The 21,835-nt window shown below is 41.4% G+C and overlaps 1 protein-coding gene across 2 annotated transcripts; it reads right to left on the reverse strand.

Moving 5' to 3' along the window:
* Positions 1-102: 102 nt before the first annotated feature.
* On the reverse strand, positions 103-15,363 carry TBX21 (T-box transcription factor 21). Of its 2 annotated transcripts, none has more exons than XM_075277206.1 (6): positions 14,325-15,363; positions 2,811-2,953; positions 2,010-2,131; positions 1,255-1,401; positions 767-852; positions 103-636 (listed from the first exon to the last, which is right to left on the reverse strand). In XM_075277206.1, exons 1-6 carry the CDS (start codon positions 14,951-14,953, stop codon positions 135-137), a joined length of 1,629 nt encoding a protein of 542 aa, XP_075133307.1. In that variant the 5' UTR covers positions 14,954-15,363; the 3' UTR covers positions 103-134. The 2 variants fall into 2 exon arrangements, with proteins under 2 accessions (XP_075133307.1, XP_075133306.1); XM_075277205.1 differs by having other exon boundaries at positions 2,799-2,953.
* Between the last annotated feature and the right edge of the window lie 6,472 nt (positions 15,364-21,835).

Here is a 21,835-nt window from a genome sequence, read left to right on the forward strand (position 1 = left end):
CTCCTATATATGTAAAACATAAATGGGACCAGTGCCCTTGTCCTATGGTAAGTCCAAAATGACTTGTAATGTTTTATCTTTACAGCTGTAATACTCTGGCTTGTTAATAAATGTCATAGAGTTTGTAATCTGTGTTATTGGCTGTAGAACCCAGGAAAGGGAATGTCTGTGTCTCTGTCACATGTGTGGGGAGATGCATCAGGTCTGTAGGGTGACAGTCTCCTGCGTTTGCTGTCCTCGACATAAGCTGTGAAGTCTCCCCATTGGGTAGACTCTTCCTCTTTTCCACGGTTGTCTAAAAAGGGATGAAACCAACTTGTGGGTGCAGGGCTCGGTTTGGGATGGTACTGTGCTGGTCCTGTCCAGGCAGAACCCAGGGTATCTGCATAATATGCTAATGGAGCTGGCTGAGAGTAACACTTCATTGCATAGGCCGTAGCCATCTTGCTTGTTGTATCATAGTGTGTGTAGTCCCGGTGTGGAGCAATACTTTGTGACGACAAATACCAATGCGGTATCTCTTTCTGCTCAACAGAATAGAGGCGGGCACTTTGCAAAGGGTCCTGCAAGTACGAGGGAGGATAGCGGACTGGTGGTGATGGGGTGAGGCGCTCGCCTGCAGATTGGACACACAACCTGTAAAACAAGAAATTTTGAAATTCACATCAAAAGCCTAGAAAAGTGAAATTCTGTTAGAAGCGGCCTCTTACTCAGAAAAATGAGAGAACCAAACATTACATATGCTGAGATCTGATGTCTTACTCACCCCATCATTCCACTGGGTACTTGTGATTCACAGTGATCCCTGAATCCTTTAGCAAATGGATTGTGATCAATTTTCAGCTGTGTGATCTGCAATAGATTATAACACATTATACAAAGATGATCTTGTCACTGCATTTTCCCTATGAAATACCCTAGTGGGACTGAACAGTCAAAGCTAGGAGATATTGCTTTGCGGGTTATAAATTATTACATAAGGCTAGTTCTGAACCCCAAAATCCATTCTGGGGGGGATATTAATTATGCATAGATTGTGAATACCAGTAAGAAGTGGAGAACCCCGTCTAGCACATCTGTAAGCCCTAGCTGGACGTACAGTATGGCACCTTCAATTGCAGAGCTGGGTTGTTGACCCTACTTCACATTGACTTCTTTTATTTTTATGTAGCTCCTCTAGTGTTAAAGAGTCCCTTAGTGATAGATGAAAACAGAATTTCTCACGGTAATAAATATGTTCTAGCACATACTCACTTCAGCGTTTTGATAAGCAGTGACTGCTATGAATTGCGTCTCTGGGAAGGTAAAGGTATGACTTTGAGGTTCAGGGTTGCCTGTATCTGACAAGCGTGTCACATGAAGTCGGGGCTGGTACTTGTGAAGAGACTGCAAAACCACCATCTGTAAAGTCAGATCACATGATAGATCTCATTTATGGCTGTGCCTTACATATATTTGTATATACATAGAAACATTGTATGAAATGCACAGTACCAGCTTTGGGGGAAGAGTAAGTAAAATAATTTATCTGCCAGCCTTTCTTACACAAATGGAATCAATTCATTGTCGCCAAGTTCATACACCACGCATCAGCCCACACGGGGCCTTTCTGTGTATCATCTGAGAGAGGCCCCTGTGTGAACCAATATGAAATGTGGGTATATGGATTTGGCTCTAATAAGTTATTTCCATTTTTGCAAGAGCTGTTGGCAGAGGACGAGTGTTTTTCCATATATTTGTATTTCACACAATGTATTAATACAAATACTTCACAGCGTGTCTGTTTATACAGCACAATATGAGGCTTTTTATGTTCCAGATTGGATTATACACGTATAGTATAAAATGAAGCCAGGTTTATAGCTGCAAGGGGCAGAATAAAAGCTGCTTTGACTATATTGTATTAAATTTATAAAAGATTTCATACTGCCTGTACATTTGCCATACGGCTGTGACCTATTTTATACATATATACACATACATACACACTCACACTGTATACTTCATACCTGTGTCAAGTTGCTAGAGGCGCCCTTATTGTTGGTCAGTTTCAGCTTGCTGAATGTCACTTCCTGTCTCATCCAGTGTGCACCAGTATTGGGAGAGTCGGGGTGATGGTAAATTCGGTTTCCTAGTTGGGGAAGGAAGCATCATTTACTAAAGGTTTGATTATTTTGACAGTGTTGTTTGCACATATGTATTTGTGTTCAATATATACAGTGGCGTAACTAGGAATGGCGGGACCCCAAGGCGAACGTTTCACATGTGGTCTGAAACCTTCCAGAGCCAGGAGAGGTAAGTAACACTGTTTTTTATGTTCCCTCACCTCTCCTAGTCCTAATATTATGCTCAGGGGTGGGGGGTTGAAAAGACCCCTGAATATAATGATAGCAGTGTTTGTGGGGTTCAAGGGCCCGCAGCCTCACTTACTGATCCTGGCTCCTGCTCACAGCCGGGGAAGGGCTGACGGTCGTGAGTAGGAGCGAGGATCAGTAAGTACACAGGGTACATTACTTGCTGTAGTTACTCCAGCAGGTAACGGCCTATTAAAAAAAAAAAATGTCCACAGTGGTAGCTGCTGCCGGCCGGCCTCCTAGTGTCCCCGGGCCCTGTGGCAGCCGGTACCACTCCTACCCAAGTAGTTATGCTCTGAACATATACATATATATATATATATATATATATATATATTCATGATCCCTGTAGACATATACCGCAAATGTTAGTATAGAAATTAATTTTATTCTTCCACCACTTTTTATTAAAATACCATCAGAAGATCTTTCTGGAGTTAATACCTGGCATATTACCCTCAGCTTTGCCACACTGAATCCACTTTCCACCTTGAAATCTCCAATGGCTCTGATCTGCCAAAACCACATCCACATGTACAGTATACTGAGCCAGAGGATCCAGGCCTGTCACTCGGTAACTGAGGAACGGGAACATGCGCCTGTGGGAGAATACACACCAAATTGTCCAATATTAGTGCATTATTATATTTCTTTGCAGTTTTACATATACCACACAATGATTAATGTTACAATGTATCTCTACAATCCTGGAGAAGACATCCTTGCAAACCACAACCATACTATACAAAATGATTCTTTGATCAGCCAAAATTCATGCATGAACTGGGGGCAAAGCTGAAGATTGCATTGCTATAGTGGGAACCTGTGCGGCTTAGAAGAAACCCATTGGCAAATATGAAACAGATTGCCAACTGGTATTGGTTTACATGACGCTTGTAACAGAAGGTTGCTGTCCTATCTCATAGAAGAGACATACAGTGGGGTTTAGTGCTCGAGTCACCTTACAACATAAAATTGGGGTCCCTCCATAGTACTTATAGAAGCTGCAGGGGCTGCATTTGTGTACCCCGGAATCTCATTCCAGTTGTCCACATTTCTCAATTTTGGAAAAAACAGCTGTCTAGCTACTGTTCAGGTTCTCTCAACATCAGGTGTTAAGAAGAAAGAGCTGGACATCTTTAATTACAATACACCCAATCCTTCATAACTAGGGAGAACTGGCAAGGGTGGACATGAGTATATATTAGAGACTCAGGAGGAATAGCTGTGTTATGACCAACAACTATCTGATAGAGCTGCCAAAGTAAAAGACAGAAATACATATTACCAAGGGCACAAATGACTCGTCTGTGTCTAGATGTGACTGTCTGAGATTAAAAAGTGGAAGTGTACAAATAATGATACTGTCAGTCTCATAAATAAATGCGCTACATCAGTCTTCCTGGATAGATGCCCTGATTAAATTGATCCTATAAAATATAAGTATAATCTGTATCCCCACCATTTGTATTGAAGACCACACCATTTCAAGCAGATTTCCTCCCATATGGGCTGGTGAGCAGCTTGCTGTGGTCGTAGACCAGATGTGACTGTGGCTTCCTAATTTATAAACACAGGGCATTTCCTGTCACAGGACAGGGGCACATCTCATTTCATGCCTAAGATGACTCTGTAACAAGGACCCAGCATATATTGTTCTTGGATTCCTGTAAAAGTCAGGTGGCGCAATTTTATTTCACAGATGCTGCAAGTTTGCTGAGATGTTAAAAGCATTTTCAAATGAAGATGAACTTTTCCAAACTACTAACCATCCCTCCATGCCTGGTGACCTGCTGCTCTACAGTGGTCAATCCAGTGGGAATGTAGTGTTACATGGCAGCCATTCATTTAACACTTGTGGGTGTGTCAAGTCTACCATGGCAAGAGCCCACTCTCATCCGACTTGTATAAAGGTGTACTGAGTTTTCCTAAAAGGCTATATAAATATCATATAGGTCCTGCCCGACATGGTAGCCACACCCAAACCAATATACCTAAACTAGTGCCAACAAGAACCAAATGTGTTGCAAATAGCAACGATGACATAATGTTAATATACAAAGCCATCCATAACCTGTTCCCTCCATATATCTGTGACCGAATCTCCGACCCTCTCAAGACCTACTCTTGTCACAAAACTGCTTTCAAGTCTTTGCCCGTGCATGCCCCATATCATACCTCCCAACTTTCAAAGGACAGAAAGAGTAAGAGAAAGTACAGCACACTATGTGCAGCGTGGCAAATTTAGCTCCACCCACTTCTGTATTGACTCCACCCATTGTCATCTATTTTTATTTGTGCCCCCACACAGTGTGATACTCATACAGTCACCCTAACATTATATGCCCCTACATTATAATGTCCCCCTCCAATTGCCCCACAGTATGAAGTCCCTCTCCTGGTGCCCCAGTTTGAACTGAGGGAACTAGAGGAAGACATTAAACTATGGACAGCTGGAAGGTGACATTAAACTGGGGGGGGGGTAGTTGGAGAGGGACATTAAACTATGGGCAGCTGGAGGGTGACATTAAACTGGGGGGGGGGGGTAGTTGGAGAGGGACATTAAACTGGGGACAGCTGGAGGGGGACATTAAACTGTGGGCAACTAGAGGGAGACATGTTCACCTCCAGCTGCTCCCATGAATTAAAGTCCCCTTCCAGTTGCCCCCAGTTTAATGTCCCCATTCAGTGACTCCCCACTATTTAATGTCCCTTTCCAATTTAATGTCTCTCTTCATCTCCCCCTGGCTTATTGCCCCCCCTCCATCTGTCTCCAATTTAATCTCCCCCCTTCATCTGTCCCCAGTTTAATGCATGATCCATCTTTCCTCAGTTTAATGTTATCCCTCCATTTGTCCCCAGTTGAATGTTCCCCTTTATCTTACCCCAGTTTAATACCCCCCTATCTGTCTCCAAAGATTAACATTAAAAAAACACTGATACTCACCTCTCCTTGCTCCCCTGCTGCTCTCTCAGCAGTCTCTTCTCCTGAAGTCTTCAGGGAGCTGTAGGTGCGATGTGAGCGATGTCATCACATCATGCCTACAGCTCCCGGGGCCAGAGCACACAAGATAACAGTGGTGAAGTGCTGCTCTGTTATTTTCTCAACTCTCAGACTTTTTCTTTACAGAAACCACAAGACTGGGACCAGGGCACACTTGTTCTCGATATAGGGCAGGTCCCAGTGGATAGGCTACAAATGTCCAAATGGAAATACCGCTTTAATAGGGTGCACTAAAATATGAGGTGGAATAAGGAAAAGTGTCAATTATTTAATAGTGGCACATGTAGCAATACCTGTACATGCATACCAGTCTGATAAATTTTGGAAAAAAATTATGTACAAGACCAATCGCGTAAAGTAAAGTTTTCCAATAAAAAACACACAATAGAGCAGATTCACTAAGCCCCAGTGTCACATTTGTGGCATAAAAGAATTGTAAACCTCCGCCGTTATTACGCTGCAAGTTCACTAGCACCACTTTTGTGGCATAAATAACATCAGACGTCTACAGCATAGATTTATTTTGAGTTTATTCTTGTCCAGAAAGTTAAGTGAATGAGCTAAGGAGAAATCTAAACAAAATTAATATTTGGTGTGACCGCCCTTTGGAGGAGGAGTCCTGGAGGTGATGATACAGCCCCCACAGAGCCCTGATCTCAACATCATCCAGTCTGTCTGGGAAGAGAAGGATTTGAGCAAGCCTATAGTCACAGAAGATCTGTGGTCAGTTCTCCAAGATGTTTGAAACTGTCTGTGAGTGTACCTGGAAGAATTGATGGAAGGCAAAGGTCGGCCACACCATATATTGATGGGATTTATATTTCTCTTTTATTCATTTCATTAATCAATATAAATAAACTATTAAAATTTCTTCATTTTGTAAGCCATTCTTACATTGCAGCACTTTTCACACCTGTCTAATACTTTTGTACATTATTGCATATATAATTGTGTGGTGCTAAACGCAAAACCATCACATCATTTTTACATCCTAATTGTGCAATTGTGGAGTTTAATCCAATTGAGCAAAATTCATACATTATGGGAAGTCATATATTTTCACATCAAGAGAAAACACCCCAACAAACGGTGAATAGGAGCAGAGTCGCAGTACCGTGCTGCTTTACTTTGGATAGTACCCCCTGCTTTCAGCTCTGTTCCCTGTTTACATTGTGGTGCTGGGGGCTGCTCAGAACAGCTGATCAGTGTTGGCTCCCACCAATCTGATCATGCCTATAGGTCATCAATATCAGAATTATTGCTGGTAACAGAGGCTTTATGCCTGGGCCTCATGCTGAAAAAAACAGTGAGTATGCCAGGCCATTGTGTACACTTTGTATCTGGGAACTTTACAGAATTATGGTAAGATAGTCAAGGGTTACTGGGTCACTCACATTATTGTTCCCTCGGTTGGTCACTCTGTTAATTTAGCTCTGACTGTAACAAGTCAAGTGTACCAGTATTGGATTGTACAATATTTAGTCCATTTAGGCCACCTATGGAGTTCTGATACTGCAGATTAGTGATCTTTTGCTATGTCACAGACACAAAGGTGCACATACACTGAAGTCTGACCTCTACCTGAGTGCAATCTATGGTTCTCTGTAAGCAGCCATTGCATATTGGGAAGAGACTAGCCATACTTTTATTTAATATAATCCTACCTACTAAGGTAGGCATCTAGGCATCCTAAGGCAAATATTACTTTATGTATTTTTGGGCTGGGTTAATGATAGTCTAAGGCCTTATTCACACATCCACATTTCACATATGTGTTCTTACAGCATGTTACATGGATGAAATATGTATCTAGTTATTTCAATGTCTTAATTCAAGACCAATGGTAGCATGTTGGTTCTTTTTCACTAAGGCATCACAGATACATCACACCAATGAAAGTCTGTGGAAAAAAAAATATGGAGGCATCCGTGTATCCTCCTTTTTTCAGACATTCAGGGACATAGAAAGTTTAGGAAATGGGAAAAAAAAAAGAAAAGGATCAACCCTGGACAGCACAAATTAGCTAGGTAAAGTGCTGTCCGTGAATATCACACATTAATAAGGCCTAAGGGTGTGTTCACAAACTACAGATATGTTGGAGAATTGATTTTTAATTGTCTGACTTATCTAGCTGAATAGGATTTACAGAAATCCATGCACATGCTGCAGCAAAAGCCACAGATTTTCATCCTAAAACATGAATGTCATCCGTGTGCAGCCCGTTCACTGGCCGTGCTTCCACACTCCATTCTTTCAATGAATAGGCGCCACGGAAGGACAGCTGCAAAACCAGACAGGAATTGGACCTCAGTTTTGCAGACCGGACTATCGGCCCACACACGGGACCATGTAATACGCAGACATGTGCGTGGGCTGACAGAAATGAATGGGTCAGTGTGCTATCCGGGAAAAGCCCAAGCAGTACACTCAACTTGTCCGCGGTCGTCTGCAAGGGGCTTAAGGGTAAGTTGAAATGGAGGAATTTGCCATGGATTCTGCCCAAATTTTGCCTCTCATTGGGAAACTGCGGCCTGAAAACGTGTGAGCTTCCCCTGGTGATCCAACATGATTTAGTTGTATAAGGGTATGTTCACACGGCAGAAACCTTTTCTGCCGTGTGAATTCTCCACGCAGCTAGCCACGACAGGATACCGATGCGGTGCACCAACATCCCACTCCTGATTAAGCCCAAATGAATGGGCCTAATCAGGAATGAGTCTCACGCCCTGGGAAGAAAGGCCATGTCGCTTCTTCTTCCCGCTAGCTGAAAAAAATTACCAGTGGGAAAAAGAAGCGGATTTTGAGGCGGATTCCACAACAAAATCCGCCTGCAAATACCTCCATGTGAACTAGCCCTAAGAGGTCAAAGCAAGTTTAGAGCTACCTACAGTTGTTTCTAAAGCTCCAATTTTAAAAATTGATAGAAACAACTGAATCACATGTTCATGCCACTTTCCTAACATTTTCATACAAATGTCATGCAAAAAATATAACACTTAGAAAAACAGAAAAAGAAAGCGACAAATACCGCCGCAGGTGAAACTGGAAATGTCCCCTACAAAGGGAGATTTATGACAAGGGGAATTTTTATAAGCGGTTTTGCAAATAAGTAGCAAAAACCTTTTTATCCACCTCATGACACTAAAATGTATAATCCTCTCTTTATGTAGTCAGGCATGGTATGTTAGTACGATATTTATCCAGAATATTTTTTCCAATGCCTGTAGCTATCTTATATAGTAATACATGTAGTATGGGGCCCCCTGGGACTCTGTGAGCTGTAATGCTGCTCTGCAGTATGCGCGAGGTCTTACTGTCAAGTCTGGTTTAATAGAGTTTATAGATACTGCATGTATATATGTATTTAGAAGCTATTTGTGTATAAATAGACCTAGCAGAGCGTTGAACCAAAACTATTCATACTCAGCCCAGTAAATAACGGCAGCAGCAGCGGTAGCGTTGTACAGATGTAGCAAAGTTTAACTTGACTTTCTGCTAATAATAATTTTGCTATACTTCCTGACTGTTGTCATATTTTGGGGCACACAGTGTAAAATCCGCAGCCCAGAGTCAAAATTAGACTAGACGTGTTTATTTTGTCATATAGTTTCCATGTGAAATATATCCACTTATTGTATAACACTCCAGAAAACCGATCAGACCTATTCCCTTCAAGATCCAGGCAGTGTAGTCTTGAGAAAGGAATTACTAGTTGATCTTATTTTACTTAACGGAAGAGGGAAGCGGCAGGTGTAATCGCAAATCATTATTTAATCCACCAGGAAGCGCCAATGCCAAGTTATGCACGGGATCATGGCATGTTAACTATTGATTTCTCTCACCATCTGCAAACCAGTCCTTCTAGAAACAGGTCTTAGAATTTGTACAGAGCAGAGCTGATTCTGTAAATTCTCATATAGAGGAATAAGAGAACCAATAACTAGAGACATGAACGTTAATAAAACAAGGGACCTTCCTGTGTATTCCATAGCTCTTATGATAAATGTGGGTAAACCCCAGCAAGAAATTAAAATAAAACAAACACTTTTAGGCTGGGGCCCCACTGGGCATAAACGCCATGGAAAAATCGCAGCGATTTACAGTAAGAGCAAAGTGGATGGGATTCTAGCAAATCCCATGTCCATGTTGCGGTAAAAACCATGCTGCGGACACGTCGCGATTTCCAAAACTGGCGTGGTTTTGGAAATCGCAGTATGATATATTATACCTACGGAAACTCCATTGGTTTCCCCATAGATATAATTGAAACAGAAATTCCGCAGAGGAAACCTCTGTGAACGTTCTGTCTAAAGCGCTGCGAGAAGAACAGCGATGTGTTGCTGCCACGTTTTTTTCCTGCATTGCTTTTATGCTGTAGGACGCCATGTGGACCATCTAAGAAGTTGAGATTACAAGGCCAGAATTACACCAAGAAGAAGTTTACAGTGACGGAAATCATAACTATTTTTAACGTGTAAACTTGTAAGGGAACTCGATTGTGTGAACGCCTTATTTCAGGATGTTACCTTAGTGACAACAAACACCATATGTTTTGTGACATACGAAGAGGCACAACAAAAATATTTTATTTGTAAACCATAACTGAAAGAAACAGAAAATATCATAGAAGGACGGCATTAAGATTTTATAACCATTAATAGCCGTATCGTACATTTGCATTGCTATGGTCAGGCTATAAAAAGCGTAGAAGTCTGCTTTGTCACAGCTGTCATATGGGCGCAAGACCCATCTGCTGCAATATGGGCACAAAACCCATCTGCTGTAATATGGGCGCAATACCTATCTGCTGCAATATGGGCGCAAGACCCATCTGCTGTAATATGGGCGCAATACCTATCTGCTGCAATATGGGCGCAAGACCCATCTGCTGTAATATGGGCGCAAGACCCATCTGCTGTAATATGGGCGCAATACTCAGACCCCTCTGCAGTTGTCACATCACCATATTACGGCTCTGTGACCCTGTTTTTCTTTGTGTCATATCAGTAGCATCCATTGCAGGCATTTTATGGACCTATATTCTGCATACAGTGAAACGTCTTTGGGACGGCCACCCAAAATCACACTTTCTAGGGAGGTGGTCTTCTCAAAGAAGATGGTTAATATGGAAACTGAATAGAAAATGTGATGTGGGTAAGAGGGTGGTCTTAAAGAAATGGTGTTTGGGAGAGGTTTTACTGTATTCCAAATTCTGCATAGGAATTGGTTGTCACCGTTTAGCTGTTGGTTATAGAGGAGACCCTGCAACTAAGAACATGACTTCAAATCCTATCCTGACCAATGGTCTAATGATACAAACTAGCTGCATTATAGGGATTGATGATGCGGTTAGTCTGGGCCATTAGACCCATGACTCTAACATGTTCTATATAATATGGCCATACTATGGCTGTTTGAATCAGCCCTATGGTTTCATATACACTGTAGTATTGCTGATTCATAATATGACACTCACAGAAGTCTATAGGCACATACAGTACATCTGTATAGCTCTGATTTTCTATAGAGGCACACAGTAATTTTCTGTATTCTGTATGGGTAAAAGAGTTTTGGCATGCCATATGTTTCTAGTGCAGAATAACATAGTGCTTACGGCTCCATTATATGGCACTATAGGCAGCTGGTGGCAGTATACAGGGTAAGTGTACACACGCTTAACATTTCTGCTGTATTGCTATCACAATAACATGGTTTTAGGCCTAATTCTAAAAGTGTCCATATTCCTATTGAAAACCAACCATGCTTTGCACATGGAACTGCTATGAAATCTACACCACGGATGTGGCAGAGGTGACTTTCTCATGGAATACGCATTGTATTTTCTTACTTTGTTAACTGCAGCTTTATACAGGATTATAAATAAAGTTACTATGTTATTTTAATGTTTTACAATGTAGAGATGACAGCTCTTAAGATCTAGTGACAATTTTAGCTCTGCTACATCTGCACCTTTTTTTGTCCAAGCAGAGTGTGATGGTGAAGTGTCCACATACTCAGAACAGTACATACAGCAGAAGGGTATAGCTGTGTCTAAACCACTAAACCACATGGAAGTGTGAGCGAATGCGAGGGCATATATTTTTATATATGTATGTATTTTTCAGCTTAGCTGCTTGTGTTTCTACTAATTTCCATTCAATATAAAACAGCTCAACTACTCTGCATAATCACATTGACTTACCGTTCATTACCACCCACACATCTCCATGTCTTAAAAATACACAGTGCATAAAGAGAGATCTCACCATTCTTATGAATCACTGTGGAAATTTAGAACTCTTTAGTCAAGAATATATACTCAAAGTGCTGTATACTACTGCAGGAGATCAGATGACTATTTTAGGAGCCCAACAAAAAACCTTATGCACATTCATGACCTGTCTCCTTGTAGAACTCCTGAATATATCAATCCATAACATATACAGTAGTAGAATACATCCTATGATATAGTGGTAATATACATTAATACAAGCGCTTAAAGCGTAAATGCTACAATATAGTACTGCAATATAGTCCAATATTCTACAATATAGCACTACAGTATAGTACTGTACAAAGTGTGCAAAATGTAAGTAGGAGAAAAGATGTACAAAGAATGACAACTGAGACACCCACTTTTTCTTATACATTCTTTCAACTGTACATGTCATGAAACCATATATATATATATATATATATATATATATATATATATATATATATCGGATTTATCAAGAGCTTTAAAGAAGTAGTAACAAGTTCTAAAATCTAAAAAACACTAATGAAATATAATAGAAGTAGTAATATGTAAAGTCTATAGTCCATGCTAACAGTGACATATATACTTCATATATATATATATATATATATATATATATATATTTATATTTACACACATTACACACCTGCTACATTGTTGCACAAATAGGATATATATATATATATATATATATATATATATATATATATATATATATATATGTTAGATATATAATCTGATCTACCATCACACCGCAGCACATTTATATTAATGTTGAACTTTCTATGGTAGATGGGCCTTCAGGGCTCATTCAGGTAGGAATACGTCAGTGCTAACATCTGCCCCCTTGCAGATATATTGTTGCAATTTAGGCTACATTCACACCACTGCAGTTTTTTTCTTTTTTTGAATCGTGTTATACAATAACAGACTATTTGGATCGGCTGTACAATGGAAACCAATATTGCCTGCATGTGTTGACATTTCGTCACAATGTCCCTTATTATACTGTCCTAATAAGACAGTGTGCTGCGCTGTTTCGTCCAGCATCTACGATAAAGTCTGTGACACAGGTTCATAACAAAGCCTCTAATGATAATTTACAGATTATTATAATCTACAGATTATTTAAGGTAGCGCACTTTGTGAACCAGACTATAACATTTTGGAGTTAGTGTTCTGCATTGTGTGCCAAGCTGTAAGTATTACAAATGATAGTTCCAGTGAAACGTCTGGAAGGGTAAATGAAGGCCCAGGCAAAGCTTCTTCTTCCCTCAAGTAAATTATAATTGAAATCTTAAGCGGAGTCTCTGCTATATTAATACTGCAGAGACCCCAGTATAGCTAAAGGTACACATTGCAGAAAAGATGTCTTCTGTTTTTCTGTTGCAGATAATGGTTTTTTTTTTTTGTTTTTTGTTTTTTAAATAGCTAAACCCATCAGTGACTGGAAATATAAAAGGAAGCTTATATACTATCTACTACATCCAAAACCACAGAAAAATCTGCAGCAAAAAATGCAGCTTTTTAACATACAACCTCTGCCTTACTGGATTATGTAGAGGATTTTTGTAATTCCATTTTTGGGGGGTGCATTTTGATGTAATATTTGAAAGACCCATTTTAGGGGTTTTGTTATTCCCAGGCAAGACAAGTGAAATATACATTTAGGCAGGTGTAGTTAGTGTACAGTGAAATGTGACGAAATAATAATAAACCGCACGAAACTCAAATGTAATGCAAAGGAGCAGACACAATGTAAAATATCAGTGAGGAAATGGCAGACGACTATGCTAAGAACAACTATTTTTTTCCACTTTTGATTGGTTTACAGATATATGCGTCCAAGTATCATTTTTACAAAGCAATACGTATGTTTTACACTCTTGTGCTGATGCGAATTCTGTAAAACATGAGGCCTATGAGGCAAATGTCTGATATTTTTACAGTCCTCTTATTACAGTAGTGTATACCCAGGAGCAGAAGACACTTGTACCATATAAATGGCCCACCTGGGGAATAATACGATCTCTTTGTTGAAACAGAATCGCTCCTAACAGTTTAATATCAATTCTAACATACACAATACATGTAAAATATGGATTAGATTGGGGTTTATACACTATTTAGTCCTATAGTAATCTAGGCTGTATATGTAACAAAAAACGTTATATGTTATAAAGCGTTATATATAACATACAGAGTATATTGTAATGGTATTATATACATGTTGTAATATACAGTATTTAGCACATTGCCTTTGAATCTATTGATAATCTTAATCTGTCTATAGTTTTATGGTTATCCATCCATTTTTCTTAAACAAACCAATAGTATTATTATATTTTGGAGTCTAAAATGCAGCAATAATAACACTATACAGCACCGTACAAAAATCTAAAAAACATACATGACAGTCATTAACCACACCTTGGATCTATTTGTGCTAAAAGTAATGGACTCTTCTAATTTCATGGATCTGTAGTTTTATGTCATCTTAAGTGATATTTGTGATTATAGCATTTCATCTGTCATCATTGTTGTGTATGCGTTGCGTGTACTAGATCCGGTTGATAATGATAATTTTGTCAGTATGTAAAGAGGATAATATAGGCATTTATGGTTTTATATAGCATTATATCACACAAGATTATATGTTTTGTACTAGCATTACTAAGGCCTGTGCATTTTTTGTACTGTTACTTACCTGCCCTGCTTTGTGATGATCATCTCTGTCTGGTGCTTGTGAAATTTGTCCCATAAGGTGTAGTTAGCTAGGTTCACTTGTACCTTTTCTGACTTTTGGCACCCCGGACTTGGGGTGCGAGTAAAGGACTGTGGGAGGGGTAAGGAATATGATAGATGTCCATCGCCTTGGGCATAACTTTCAGCATCTTCCACATCATATTCCTGATTATAGGAGCAGTTGGCGGGGGGTAAGTGGCGAGCACCATGGGGGTAGGGGTAATTGAGAGGTAGGCTTTCATCTCTGGAACCAGCATGTTCATATTTGTTCTGCTGTGCAGTTGGCAAACTCTGCATCTCTTCAGTGGCCAGGGGAAGTTTTTCACATTGAATCCCCACTGTGTCTTTTTTTCTTACCGTGCTCTGCACGTCTGTCCCAGCCTGAATCCTTGTTGCGCTTTGAAGCTCCTCTGTACTTCGCATGTCCACTGAGCTCTGCATTTCTACCTTGCTCTGAATACCTGTTAGGCTCTGCAGTCCTATGCTCTGCATCCGCAACATATTTGGCATCTTTAAAGTGCTCTGCAACTCTGGGGTGCTCTGCATGGGGTGCTCTGCTGACAGGCTGTGCATCCGAGGTTCTCTATGCATTCTGACACGTAATGCTCCACTGCACCCATGGAACTATCTCAGAGCTACTCCTTCGGTGTCAGTGTCACACCAGGTGGATGTCACACAGGGGTCACGTGCATGTTGTATGTGTATGTGTCTGTGTGTGTGTTGCCAGCCCCTCCCTGACCAAAATGCATCTGTCACTATCTTCCTATCATTTTGGCACTTGCCACTAAGTCCCTATAACTTTCACACATTCGTCTGCCCCTTAAAGTGTTCCTGACCCCAAGTTGTTTCACCTGCCTCCTAGGTCTACTGTGACTGAGCTTGTCACCATGTGTCTGTCTCTACCAGTCTGCGCTCATGGTACTGAGCACTCTTTCTGTGTCACACAGTAACTTGTCATACTCTGTCAGTCACTTTGCTCAGTCCCAGCCTGTCATCTGGTTCCTGTGTCTCTGCCTCTTGCTGTCTCTGATACCATGCTTTTAATCATAGGAAATTGACTGATCACTGATTGGTTAATGTCACCCCCTTAATACTGCCTACAGTGTGACCTGTGAAGTGGCTTAAAGTCATATACACCGTATACTACACATATACTACACATACTGCAATTTTATGTGCAGTATAGTCTCTTTATTCACATACTACAAGAAAAGCTTCTTACAACACAAATGCCCACAATGATGAAAATCTGAACTTTGTTATTTTATGTAAAAATGTTCTTTAAAAGTATCTATAAAATAGCATTGTGACCCTATAGTGTGGTCGCCAGGCAGGAACCCTGGGGTGGATACTGTAGGGATATAGGGTCATTTGTGTCTGTGTCTCTGGCCGTGTGTCTTTGCTGGAAGGCATTTTGTGCGGTGAGCATATTTATTTTGAAGTGTGTGTGTGTTTTTGATGCAGTGTGCTGCGTGTTCTGCAACATGTGCAGGAAGTAACTCCTCAGATTACCGGCAGCTCTGGGAATCTGCCGGTAATATGAGCAGCGACAGAAGGAGATGTACAGGGTCACTATATAAATATATGCACATATTGAGCATTAATATAAAAAGCATAGATTTACAAATTATATATATATATATATATATATATATATATATATAGTACTTGAAATATATTATATATATATATATATATATATATATATATATATATATATACAGTCCTATGAAAAAGTTTGGGCACCCCTATTAATCTTAATCATTTTTAGTTCTAAATATTTTGGTGTTTGCAGCAGCCATTTCAGTTTGATATATCTAATAACTGATGGACACAGTAATATTTCTGGATTGAAATGAGGTTTATTGTACTAACAGAAAATGTGCAATATGCATTAAACCAAAATTTGACCGGTGCAAAAGTATGGGCACCTCAACAGAAAAGTGACATTAATATTTAGTAGATCCTCCTTTTGCAAAGATAACAGCCTCTAGTCGCTTCCTGTAGCTTTTAATCAGTTCCTGGATCCTGGATGAAGGTATTTTGGACCATTCCTCTTTACAAAACAATTCAAGTTCAGTTAAGTTTGATGGTCGCCGAGCATCAAATCATCCCACAGATATTCAATGATATTCAGGTCTGGGGACTGGGATGGCCATTCCAGAACATTGTAATTGTTCCTCTGCATGAATGCCTGAGTCGATTTGGAGCAGTGTTTGGACATTGTATTGCTGAAATATCCATCCCCGGCGTAACTTCAACTTCGTCACTGATTCTTGAACATTATTCTCAGGAATCTGCTGATACTGAGTGGAATCCATGCGACTCTCAACTTTAACAAGATTCCCGGTGCCGGCATTGGCCATAAAGCCCCAAAGCATGATGGAACCTCCACCAAATTTTACAGTGGGTAGCCAGTGTTTTTCTTGGAATGCTGTTTTTTTTGGACACCATGCATAACGCCTTTTTGTATGACCAAACAACTCAATCTTTGTTTCATCAGTCCACAGGACCTTCTTCCAAAATGAAGCTGCCTTGTCCAAATGTGCTTTTGCATACCTCAGGCAACTCTATTTGTGGCGTACGTGCAGAAACGGCTTCTTTCTCATCACTCTCCCATACAGCTTCTCCTTGTGCAAAGTGCGCTGTATTGCTGACCAATGCACAGTGACACCATTTGCAGCAAGATGATGCTGCAGCTCTTTGGAGGTGGTCTGTGGATTGTCCTTGACTGTTCTCACCATTCTTCTTCTCTGCATTTCTGATATTTTTCTTGGCCTGCCACTTCTGGGCTTAACAAGAACTGTCCCTGTGGTCTTCCATTTCCTTACTATGTTCCTCACAGTGGAAACTGACAGGTTAAATCTCTGAGACAACTTTTTGTATCCTTCCCCTGAACAACTGTGTTGAACAATCTTTGTTTTCAGATCATTTGAGAGCAGGTTGTCCATGTTCGGTGACCATCAAACTTAACTGAACTTGAATTGTTTTGTAAAGAGGAATGGTCCAAAATACCTTCATCCAGGATCCAGGAACTGATTAAAAGCTACAGGAAGCGACTAGAGGCTGTTATCTTTGCAAAAGGAGGATCTACTAAATATTAATGTCACTTTTCTGTTGAGGTGCCCATACTTTTGCACCGGTCAAATTTTGGTTGAATGCATATTGCACATTTTCTGTAAGTACAATAAACCTCATTTCAATCCTGAAATATTACTGTGTCCATCAGTTATTAGATATATCAAACTGAAATGGCTGCTGCAAACACCAAAATATTTAGAACTAAAAATGATTAAGATTAATAGGGGTGCCCAAACTTTTTTCATAGGACTGTATATATATATATATATATATATATATATATATATATATATATATATATAGTACTTGAAATATATTATGCACATATATATATATATATATGGACTGTCTGACTGTGTATATATACATATATATTTTTTTTCCTAAGGGGCTGAAACAACAACTGTTAAAAAGTAGTTTACAAACAGAATCAGGCTGGGCTCACATTTGCGTCACAGTTTCTGGAGACCCTGTTGCAGTCACCGCTGAAACTAGTTGATTGAAAAAGTGATGCAAGTCTGTCTATAGTCAATGGGATCTGCCAGATACCATTGGTATCTGCTATGTTAGTGGTGCATGTGTCCGTTGTACTGGTCCTCCAGGTGCAGAAGTGAACATAGTATCAGTCCCCTTTGGCAGTTTAATGGGTTTGTGGGAAATAACATTTTTCTGCAGTGTACTTACTACCTGATATAAGTACACTTACCAATACACATACCAGCCCCTGTCTTAGATTTACAGAGTGCAGGGGCCTGGAAGTATCTGCATTCTGCCTCTGCTGCTGACAAGCCAACTCTGGGTCATGTGACTAACCTAGCTCTACTCCTGCTGCTTCTACATAGATTAGACCTAGGTCATGTGACCCAGAGTTACTGTAGCTAGTCAGCATCAGAAACAGAGCTCTAAGACAAATAAGAAAAAAATAAGAATTAGTATGACAGGTAGCACACATATATACACACCTCCCAACCTTCAAAGAACATAAAGAGGGATCAACCTGAATAAGGTGTTCTCCTTGTATGGTGACGCGACGGCGCGGGTGCGGGCCAATGGGGTATTATCAAACCCCTTTCCAATACGAAATGGCACCCGCCAGGGTTACCCTCTCTCTCCCTTACTTTATGCCCTGGTCATGGAGCATTTGGCAGTGGCAATTCAGCGATGCCCGGATATTCATGTCCTCCAGATGGGTTCCCGCTTAGTTAAAGCAGCCCTGTATGCGGATGACCTCCTCTTATACGTTTCTCAGCCGCGGGTATCGTTCCCGCCATACTGCGTGAATTCTCACGCTTTGGCCTCCTTAGCAACTTCAAGGTTAACCTCACCAAAAGCGAGGCCCTTAACGTCACTCTCCCTACTGCAGAAGCTGCTCAACTTGCCCGTGACTTTCCATTCCGTTGGCAGACCGCCTTCCTTCAAATACCTCGGTATTCACATCCCCCCCAGCCCCGCTCACCTATTTCGGCTCAATTATCTCCCGCTTCTAGAGAGGATCTCCTTTGATCTGCAAGCATACGGCGCCTGCGTTCTCTCGTGGTTCGGCTGCATTCATGCCCTTAAAATGGACGTGCTTCTATGGTCCTTGTATCTGTTCCAGGCTCTTCCCATCCCTTTACCGCGTTCTTTCTTGCTCATATTCAGTCCCTGTTTGGTAAATTCCCTGTCCCTGTCTGGGGTAGGGCGCGGAGTAGACTCAGCTTCCGCACATTTTCCCGTCGTACCCACTGGGGGGGGGGGGGGCTGGTCTGCCAGATGTCCGTTTGTATTACTGGTCTGCAGTGTTGCTTCGCCTCTTCGATTGGCGTTATCGTCGCGGTGATAAGCAATGGGTGAATATTGAGTATGATCTCATCGCGTCCCCTGCTTCCCACGCTCCCGTGGATCCTGTCACACTATCGCCCGCAGTCCTCAGGTCACTCGGTTTTGTCCCTGCATTTTGTCCGCATGGAGGCCCTGGTTGCGGAGGACTCTCCGGTCCCCTCCAGGTTTGATAGCATCTGGCAGCCCTAGATTATGTTCCAAGACTCTTCTGAGTTCTCTTCCTCTTTCTCATGATTTTGCTTGTCTGGTCCCCCTCCTGCTCTCCCTCCCCTTCTGTCTGTCTTGTCCTAGTCTCCTTGCCCGTGGTGTCCTCGTGCTCCCCTTTGGTTGTCTGTCCCTCGTTGTTTCCCTTTGTCTATCTGTGTTTTTTCTGGTAGTTTTTGTGTTTCATTCTATTGCCTTGTTTCATGCAGAGGGTTTTTTTTTTTTTTTGTTACTTTACAATGTGTTTGGCCGATCGGGGGTCCCCCGACTGGTTATTGTTCCTGGGAGGCCTGCGAGCCTCGACCCTATTGCTATTTCCTTTACTCCTGTTTTCCCCTTCCCCTGTATTTGAAAATCTTTAATAAACATTAATTAAACATAAAGAGGGATAAAATGTACGGCGTGCTATGCACACTGTGGCAAATTTTGCTCCGCCCACTTTTACCTTGATTCCATCCATTGTCATTCATTTTTCATGTGCCCTCACACAGTATAATCCTCCTACAGTCACCCGTACATTATATGTCCCCACAATATAATGTTCCCTTCCAACTGCCCCACTGTATTAAGTCCCTCTCTTGGCACCCCAGTTTAAACTGGGGGAAACTAGAGAGGGACATGAATCTGGGGCAGCTGGAGGGTGACATTAAACAGTGGGGATAGTTGGAGGGGGACAATAAATTAATGGCAGCTGAAGTGGGACTTTACACTGGAGGGAGACATTAAACTTGGGCAGTTGGAAGGGAACATTAAACTGTAGGGGTAGCTGGAGGGTGACATTAAACTGGGGGCAACTAGAGGCAGACACGTCCCCCTCCAGCTACTCCCATGGTTTAATGTCCCCCTCCAGTTGTCCTCAGTTTAATGCCCCCCTTAATATCCCTACAGTTTAAGTTCCCCCTTCATCTACCCCCAGTTTCATGTCCCCCATTCATCTGCCCCAGTTTTATCTCCCCTCCATCTCTCCCCCAGTTTCATGTCCCTATTAATGTGCCCCCAGTTTCATGTCCCCCTCCATCTGCCTCTAGTTTCATGTCCCCCCTCATCTCTGCCGCTAGTTTCATGTCCCCCCTTTATCTCTTCCCCAGTTTCATGTCCCCCCTCCATCTTTGCCCCCAGTTTCATGTCCCATCCCTCCATCTCTGCCCCCAGTTTTATGTCCCCTCCCTCCATCTCTGCCCCCAGTTTTATGTCCCCTCCCTCCATCTCTGCCCCCAGTTTCATGTCCCCCTCCATCTCTTCCCCCAGTTTCATGTCCCCCCTTCATCTGCCCCTAGTTTCAGGTTCCCCCTTCATTATGTTCCCCTCAATTTTGCCCCATTTACGCTCAGTGTACAGTGATAGTCACGAAGCTGAAGGCGTGATGTGAGTTGAAACTGGGACATACCTCCCACCAACCGGGACTGCTGGACACAACCCGGAATCCGGGAATGCCTCGCAGAATCCGCAACGGTTGGGTGGAATGATATATATATATATATATATATATATATATATATATATATATATATATAATTATATAATATTATATATAATTATAATATTTACACAGCAGTAAAAAGTAATTGCCCACATAACCCCTGTAAAAAATAATCCCTTCTACCCCTGCAGAAGGAGTCTTTTGAGATATATTGCCATGTTACTGCAAAGGCTCTGACCCTTTGTCCGCCAACCCCTCAGCCCATTAAGTGGATCTGCACATTGATATACACGTTGAACGTCAGATTGCACTTTCCCTGTGTATGGAAATTCATGTGAACTTCAGGATTACATCAGCCCCTATCAAATCCCTCCTAGAGCTCTCAAATACCGATCTTTCTCCTTCAAACTCCACCTTCCTTGCTCACCTGTAAGACCTTCATCTCCATGCCTAAAGAGATATTGAAGATATTATTTTCACCTTAAGAGGCCAGGAAGCACTGATATAGGGGAGAGTCTACACAGAGATTGCCTGAATAGTCCATACAGTGCATCAACTGTGTATTTAATGAGATACAGCTTTATACGGCTCTGGCTTTCCTCCAGCTTGTAAGGCAAGACAGAGAGAAATCTACCACAAGCAGGAGGCAGGGAATACAGCATTCCATAGACTGAAGTGTTAGTTAGGGAGCGATCACACTACCATCGGTGTCCGACAGGCAGTGTCTGCTGCTAATGTCCGTTCAAAATCTTGTGCGGACATTAGCAGCGGACACTAGCTGTGTCCACGACATTTTGTATTGATTTAAATGGAGATCAGGTGCGTTCTTTTACAGTCCGTGTCTGTCCTTAACTGTCCGTTCCCAAAGATGTACAACTTTTCAAGTGGACAGCAAAAACCTACATGCTATATCACAGTGATGGAACATACAGGTATCCTCACTGTCA

This window comes from Leptodactylus fuscus, chromosome 6, assembly GCF_031893055.1.
Source record: "Leptodactylus fuscus isolate aLepFus1 chromosome 6, aLepFus1.hap2, whole genome shotgun sequence".
NCBI classification, from domain to species: Eukaryota; Metazoa; Chordata; class Amphibia; order Anura; family Leptodactylidae; genus Leptodactylus; species Leptodactylus fuscus.